The sequence below is a fragment of the Enhydra lutris genome, unplaced genomic scaffold (genome assembly GCF_002288905.1).
Source record: "Enhydra lutris kenyoni isolate GAN:26980312 unplaced genomic scaffold, ASM228890v2 scaffoldscaffold31, whole genome shotgun sequence".
In the NCBI taxonomy this organism is placed as follows: domain Eukaryota; kingdom Metazoa; phylum Chordata; class Mammalia; order Carnivora; family Mustelidae; genus Enhydra; species Enhydra lutris.
In genome coordinates this window covers 16149873-16158157 of record NW_019154115.1, presented here as the reverse complement: position 1 = coordinate 16158157, position 8285 = coordinate 16149873, and the positions used below count along the sequence as shown (strand labels likewise).

General features: G+C 42.7%; 1 protein-coding gene across 4 annotated transcripts; it reads left to right on the top strand.

The window, feature by feature from the left end:
- The first annotated feature begins 4765 nt into the window (after nt 1-4765).
- Nucleotides 4766-8285, top strand: LOC111153332 (ribosomal protein S27 like). Of its 4 annotated transcripts, none has more exons than XM_022512302.1 (4): nt 4766-4888; nt 5780-5888; nt 6613-6723; nt 8088-8285. In XM_022512302.1, the coding sequence occupies exons 1-4, from the start codon at nt 4883-4885 to the stop codon at nt 8114-8116; spliced, it is 255 nt and encodes an 84-aa protein (XP_022368010.1). In that variant the 5' UTR covers nt 4766-4882; the 3' UTR covers nt 8117-8285. The 4 variants fall into 4 exon arrangements, with proteins under 4 accessions (XP_022368010.1, XP_022368011.1, XP_022368009.1 ...); XM_022512303.1 differs by having other exon boundaries at nt 4768-4888; nt 5784-5888; XM_022512301.1 differs by lacking the exon at nt 4766-4888 and adding an exon at nt 4917-5700.

The following is an 8285-nucleotide window of genomic DNA, read 5'->3' as shown; positions in this document are numbered from 1 at the left end:
GAACTCAGCAGATGCAGCCTGTCAAGATCAGCCTCCTGGGCACAGAGAAGGGTGAAGGACAGATGGAGAGCAGATCAGGTGAGGGGCACCTGGAGAAAACCCAGCACAGTCTCCAAGAATGAGGTGACATGTTCCACCAGGCCAGCCTGCTTGGTGTGTCCAGGCTATTGTAACTAAACATTATAGACCAAGTGACTTAAATACAGACATTTATTTCTCACAGTTCTGGAGAGTGGCAAATCCAAGATCAATAGTGTGGGCCCATTTGGAGCCCACTTCTTAGCTCACAGATAGAAGTCTTATCACTGTATCCTTAAAGGGTAGAAGGAGGGAGGGAGCACTCTGGGGCCTTTTCCATAATGGAACTAATTCCACTCATGAGGGCTCTACCCTGAGGATCTAACCACCTCTCAAAAGCCTCACTGCTCAATACCATCACCCTGGGGGGTTAAGAGTCAACATACGGATTTCAGGGGGACACAAACATTCAGCCTAAAGTACCAGCCCAGTGGGCTCAGCTTCAGTCAGAAATTAAGTTGGCATGGAAAAGAAAAAAACAGGACAACAGCGTTTACACCTGAGACTCTTACCCCTTATAGATGGGAGTTTACCTGAGCGTGTCAGACATCCTCATGAATGACAGATGGATTTCAACCTGACAATGCAGCTTTTGGGACAAAGGTTGTGACCCTGTGGAGAACTGGTGCAGAGAAGAGGCGGGCTTTCAGCAGTTGCTGTTGATTTCAGGAACGTGTTGAGAATAAGCCACACATGCTTTGATTCCTGACAACAAACAGGTGGACCACAAGGGAAGAGAGAATGCAGCCTTGTTATAGAGTTCGCTGATGACACAGATTTCTTTGAGTCTCTCAGAAAAATACTTAGGCAGGAGTGTGAAAAGTCATCTTTGGGGCTCCACCTCACACCCTGAATTTCTTACAACTAAATTTCCGACCACCTTTCTGGGAGAAGAAGGGCACAAGCCTGAGGCAGGCACGCCAGCCCAGGGGCAAATAGGTCTCTGAAGTATTTACAACAGGTTTGGGTTAGCCTGAAATTTAGCACCAGTTAAGCTCCTGGCTTAGCTGAACACCTGTGAGCTTTCCCAGTGTCTGAAGTTGACGAAGGCGGAAGGGAGCGGAGATGGCTGTTCCCTTCTCAGGTGAAGACGGCTGGTGTACAACTGGAGATAGCAACGTACCTTCTCAGACGTGGCCAGATAGAACAGCGAGAAAGTTCTCAGCAGCATACAGAACTCCAGCGGGCACTTCATGGTTCGTGGGGACCGCAGTGGGGGATCCTTCCGCGAGATCCTTCCGCGAGATCCCTAAGAGCCGGCTGCCAAGGCAAAGTGACTCCAGGTCCCTTTTTCTTTCTGCCAGCATTGCAAGGACCCGGGGACGTTGTAGGAGACACTGAGCTTTGGAGGAGGAGGCAGGGATATAGAGCACAGGTCTCCCTGACCTTCAGTTTTATTCCTTCTGCTGGTACAGTGACTTAGAAGTTGAGCGTTTCGACAGCACCCCGGGCATCAGTAAGGAAGTGAAGCAGTAATTAAGCGTGATCATTGGAAAGTGTTCTGAAACTACGCATCAAGTACCAAAAAGTTAAAGAATAAATATCATAACAAAAGAATGCGAAGAAAGTTTAGCGGATGCTAAGGTGGCAAAGGCTTGTCAAAACACAAATGCAAAAAAGGAAACACCAATATGTCTGAAATATATGTATGCGAAATTTAAAAATTCTGTATAGTTTTAAAATCACCCCATAAATTAATAGGATACAGTTAATAGGAAATAACAAGTTGGGAAAAATATTTGCAGCATATGTGATTATGGGTTAATGGCCTTAATATGAAAGAATACATAACTGGGGGCTGGTGCCTGGCTGGCTCATTCGTAGAGTATGTGACTCTTAATCTTAGGGTCCTGATTTCAAGCCCCACATTGGGCGTGGAGCCTACCTAATTAAGAAAAAACCAACAAGGATACATAAGGAAGTAATGGATGATCATCTCAATAGAAATATGCTGGGTGCTAATAAGTTCATGAAAAATATTAAAATAACAGTAAAATATGATAAAATACCATACAGTTCTTCAGGATTGACTGACGTCAGGAACAACATAATATCAGTATTGTCAAAGGTACAAAGAAAGAGGGCATTCTCAAACCTTTACAACTGAAATATAAGAGTGCCTGGGTGGCTCAGTCGATTGGGCGTGTGCCTTCCTCCCCGGTCGTGATTCTGGACTTCTTGAATGGAGTCCCACATCAGGCTTATTGCTCAGAGGGGAGCTTTTGTCCTCCCTTTGCCTGCTGCTAGCCCTGCTTGTGCTTGCTCTCTCTCCCCCCCCATCTCTGACAAATTACAATTTAAAACAACAACAACAACAATTAGAATGTAAATTGGTTTGATTTTTCTGGAGTGTAATTTGGCAGTTTATATTATAAAACCTAAAATATATATAACTTTTGACTCAGGAATTTATCTTTTTTTAAGATTTTTTTTTTTAGAGGGAGAACTTATCTCTTTTTAAAGAGCGAGAGAGAAAGAGAGAGAGAGAGAGCTAGCACAAGCAGAGGAGAGGGGCAGTGGGAGAGGAAGAAGCATTCTCTCCACTGAGCAGGGTGCCTGATGCAGGACTCAATCCCAGAACCCTGGGATCATGACCTGAGCAGAAGGCAGACCCTTTACCGACTGAGCCCCCTCTAGGAATTTATCTTGGGAAATAATCAAGGGTGTGCCTAGAGACTTACTGACAAGAGTATTTACTACAGTAGTATTTTTAAAATGACAAATCCTTGAGAGAGGCAGTATTGAATGGTCAGACTTGACAGAGTTGGGGACTGGCTACATGGGTTTTCATTATTGCATTTGTTTCCAACTGTAACAAATTACCACAAATTTAGCAGCTTAAAACAACATAAATTTCTCATCTCACAGTTCTACAGTTCAAAGTCTGACCTGGGTCTCACTGGGTTACAACTGAGGGGCTGGAAGGACGGTGTTTCTTCAGGAAACTCCAGGGCAGAGTCCATTTCTAGCTTCTACAGGCTGCCCACGTTCTGTGGCTCTGGCCCCATTTCTTCCATCTTCACATCCAGCAACACAGCATCTCTCAGACCTTTCTTTCATCACTGCATCTCTTTCTCTGAGTCTTCATTTTCTGTCTTCCTCTTCCACTTTTAAGGACCCTTCTGATCACTTTGAGATCACCCTTGTGATCTGGGCCTACCCAGATAATACTCCTAATTATCTAATTAACAACCCTAATTCCAGTTGCCATGTAACTATAGGTCCTGGGGAGTAGGCCATTGAAGTCTTGGGGGGGGGTCATTATTCTGACACACTATTGTATTATTCCATATACTTATCTTCAAAATATTAAATATTTTGTCATATTTGAAATACAAAATATTAAAAAACCCAAACCCAATGTCCACTTTAGTGTACAAATGAAAGGAGGATATATATTCATAGAATGAATTCTATGTGCTCATTAAAAGTCATAATCTAGGAAAATACGTAATAACATGGAACAATGTTCATTAGAAATAGTGGGGGGGAATCAAGTCTTCAAAAGAATATGTACAAGATGATATGTAAAACCCAAACTCCCAACAAACCTATATGCAAGTAAATAAAAAATGTTTGGAAGGTTATAGGTTAAATTGTCAGAAGTGTTTATCTCTGGATAGTAATTTTAATTTTCTTCATTCTTTTCTGCATTTCCCAAAATGTGTGAAATAAAAGGTGATGGAGAATGTTATCTAGGACATTTTTCTGGTTAAGCATTTCCCTGGTTTCCTAGCTTTTATTATTTTTTTAAAATTAACATCTAATGTATTATTTGTTTCAGGGGTGCAGGTCTGTGATTCATCAGTCTTACACAATTCACAGGGCTCACCATAACACATACCCTCCCCAGGGTCCATCACCCAGCCTCTCCATCCCTCCCATTCCCCTCCACTCCAGCAAATCTCAGTTTGTTTCCTGAGATTAAGAGTCTCTTATAATTTGTCTCAAGGTTTTATTTATTTATTTGTCAGAGAGAGCCTGGTTTCCTAGTCTTTGATCATATTCCCTCAAACCCATCCCTCAAGCTCGTCCTCATCAAAAATATTTTCAAGTGTGGCTCTCCATGCCTTTTTTTCAGGCCAGAGTTGTCCGCTCTGTAAAGTATAATTCTCAGAGGCAGGAAGGAGTCAAGCGGTGAACTAAGCTCGGTAGCAAATCCGGTGCTTAAAAACTTTCTCAGGGCGATGCAAACCCAAGGCAGAGCCGCCTTCCCCGAACTTAACCGGTCCCTTGAAAGCTGGATGTACAAGTATACAAAACTTTCATAATTTCGCGGACACGGATTAATAGTTTTGATTAATGCTACGCTTTCAAGAAACGAGCGGACACCTGCGGCTCCGTAGAACCGTCGCAGAGCGGGGGGGTCCGGCGGCCGGGACCGTGGAGGGGCCGCCCGACGGGCCCCCCAGGTTCCGCTACGCCGCCGGGCTGGGGCGGCCAAGGGCAATCCGTTCTCCGCAACCTAAGCCCCAGGCGCCTTCCCAGCCACACCGCCTAAGCCTCGCCCAGGGCACCACTTGTCCGAGGCAGAGCCCTGGGGCAGCGGCCCTCTCCCGGGAGCCCCGTAGCCGCGCGCGGTCCAGGCTTTCGGAACTACGAGACCCTCACATACCCCCGCGGCCGGGAATCACCACCCACGGCCGAAGCCGACCCCACCACAGAGAGGAGCGCCTAGAGCGGACGGGCCCGCCTGCCCCGCCTCCTCTATCCCGGAAGTTGATGCCGCTCTCCAGATCGCGTGCTGCTCGCTAGGGGTGTCGCCTTAGAGATCTGGACTGGCCGGGATTGCGAAAGGTTCAACATGCCTGTGAGTTGTTTACTTTCTGGCCTCCCGTTTGTTTCGGGCTTCTGTGTCTGGGGATCCTAGGGGTGGGTTAGCCCGGCGCCTCGGCGGGCCGGGGGAGAGGTCTCTGTCGAATACGGCTCGGTAGCTACGAGCCGCGCAGCTCCTCCGCGCGTGGCGGACTTGTTGGGACTTGCCCGGGCAGCGCGGCGTGTCGGGCTCTATTCTGGGCGTGGAGCAGAGGGGACCCGGGGCCGCCCTGGGCTCAAGTCTGGACTCAGTGGCTAGGAGGGGGCAGCTCCTCGGGTGACACTCCGCCTTCTTGGGTTTTGGTGGGCGCCCGTGAGACTGCAATCTTTGAAGTCTTTTTGCTTTTCTTGCGCTGGTTGGTTCTCGCCCCCTCTCGGAAGCGATTTTCTGCTGGTTTCCTTTTAAAAAAACTGTTTTCGCAGTTGCCTTGCATGTTAACTCCATCAGGACAGTCACGCTTCAGCCACGCAGAGTTCCTGTCAGATGTTGAACCCCGGGGGCAGGGGCCAGAAATCACCCCAGCGTTGGCACTCTCGGGTCTGCCTCAGCGATTTCTACTCTCAGCTGGCACAGGGCTGGGGTCAAATTCTTAGCACCACAGTGTTTTTATTGGAGACTAGTACTCTGTTGAATAAAGAAGAACGGGATTAACCGTACCATATGCTTCTTGATCGTCATCGAGTTCCTTTACCGGGACTTGGAGAACACGAGCATTGTAAAAAGTATTGATTAAAGTTACTTAACAGGCTGAATAAATAACATCTGGCGTGTTGCATCTGCCGAGTATGACTGGTATTCCTTGTTTTGTATGTATCTTTCACATACGGTTATATCTGCCAGAACTGTGGATTCCTTCTTGCGATAATAATATGCTTTTTTATTCAGTTAGCTAGAGATTTACTACACCCGTCCTTGGAAGAGGAGAAGAAAAAACATAAAAAGAAACGGCTAGTTCAAAGCCCAAATTCCTATTTTATGGATGTAAAATGCCCAGGTAAAATTTCAAATCTTAATTCCTTTCCCAAGGAAAATTTCTAAAGGGATTGCTAGTGTGGTGTGTTACGTTTAGATAGCTACAAAAGTTAGGACTTTTTGTTGAGTAGAAGTGGGATCTCAGAATTGGAAATGTCAAAAGGGACATTTTCCTAATAAACTACCCAAACCATTGTAGAAACTATTCGTGGGCTGGAGGGGGTGGTGGTTGAGGATGAGACTCCAGAGGGGATGTGACATTCGACTTACTAAGCCGTTAAACTGTTCAGATGATCAGTTTTCTTTTTCATGATGCAGTGAAAAGTATGTTGATTCTTTACTGTTAAGCTGTGCTGCCCAGTGTGTGCCATTAGCCATATGTAGCTACTGAGCACTTGAAATGTGGCTTGTCACAGTGGGAAAGATTCTTTAAGTATAAAATATACACTGAATTTTTAATATCAATTTTTAATATCACACACATAAAAACCATATTGCTTACATGCTGAAATGGTAATAATACTTTGGAAATACTGAGTTCAATAAAATACATTATTAACTTCATCTGTTGGCTCTTTTAAAACTTTTTTTTAACCTGATGACTGGAAAAGTTTAAGTTAAATATGTGGCTTGCTATTGCACAGTACTCAAGTTCTTCATCTTTTACAAGGTCTTTGCTAGAACACTGGTGAACAATAGGCTTTATTTTCTTCTGCTTTTCACTTTTAACATTGCCCTTTTTCTAGGTTGCTACAAGATTACCACGGTTTTCAGCCATGCTCAGACGGTGGTTCTTTGTGTAGGCTGTTCAACAGTGCTGTGCCAGCCAACGGGAGGAAAGGCCAGACTCACAGAGGGTATTCATTTGGCATTTTCTAACCCAGTGCTGAGGTTTTATTATTATAAATATCTACCTTTATTAAAAGCCAGTTTAAAAGAAATCTTAAATTCATTATTACCAAAAGAATTTTATCTTTAGTTGTATGCTCTTTCAGCAAAGAGTGCTCTGCTCAAATGGATAAGTTTATGCCTTTAATTTTGCAAACAACTCATTGAACTATTGTTTTTCTTAGTTTGGAACACCTAATTCTCTATAGTTACTTAGTTTGCTTAATCTGGAATATTAAATGTAAGCCCAAATGGAGCAAAAGAATAAGTACATACAATAGGACATAATGGGTTTCAAACCCATAAATTTTAAAAATTCTCTTGTAAATATTTTGCTTTATATGTATTTCACACATTTGACTAAAGACAGTTTTTATCATTGCTAGCTAGGCAACAGATAACTAAGGTATCAATCAAAATGCCAGCAGTTTGATTTGTCAGAGCATCTACTTAATTGTTAAATAAAAATCCCATTTTATTTTTAAAAGATTTTATTTTTAAGTAATCTCTACACTCAACACGAGGCTCAAACTTAAAACCCCAAGATCAGGAGTCGCATGCTGTACGGACTGAGTCAGCCAGGTGCCTCTAAAAATCCCATTTTAATTCCTCTTTCACTTTTGTGCAGTAAGAAAAAAATAGTAATTACGTATATTGTTTTCCATAGTAGTACTTATAGATTATAGATTTATAATGATTCATAATGATACTTGAAGTTTGCTTGTGAATTTTGGTGGTGTTGTAAATTCCATGTTGTTCTCACCAGAAGAGTTATAAGTAGATTTGGCAATGAACCCAAGATCTGTTTTGTGTGTCCTGGTGAGATGTAAGTACAGAGTTGGCATATGATATTTAAGTGCAGCATTGCTCTCAAAAGCATACTTGCAAGATGTTTTCAGCCTTTGTGTCTTGGAGTTTTGTGCCCATGGCTGACTAATAGGGTACTAGAGTTTTCCTAATAGATTTGAAGAGAATTCTAATCAAAATCAGTTTCTTAGGAAAGTAATTTAGAATAATTCCTAAAAATTAAGATTACATTTTCTGGCAGCTTGCATTAAAGTTTTAACTGTTGAATTTAGGCTCATGGTCTAGAGACTCCAATACTGCGTTTGAGAAACAGGAATAATAGTTATAGTCACATCAGAATAAATTCAAATATACAAGACTTATTATAGTAAATTTCTGGCATAAAAGGATAAATAACCTGTATGTGAATATTGTTCTAATATTCCTAAAACTTCGTTTTGTTTTTTACCAAAAACATATTGTCATTAAAACTATAGCAGAGATGGTGTACACTTGTGTTTAACATGTTCTCATGATTCCTTTGCAGGGTGTTCATTTAGAAGAAAGCAACACTAATGATCCACACAACCTCTTGAATTTGTGTTCTATCGCAGAAAGCCTTATCAGTTCAGTAATTCCGGTTAATCTACCAAGATAATGTAATTATGTTTAATTTTGTAAGGTTTACAACAGTGATGTCCTATTTTGGTGTCAGTTTTTCAATAAAGTTTTGATTATGGGCAAA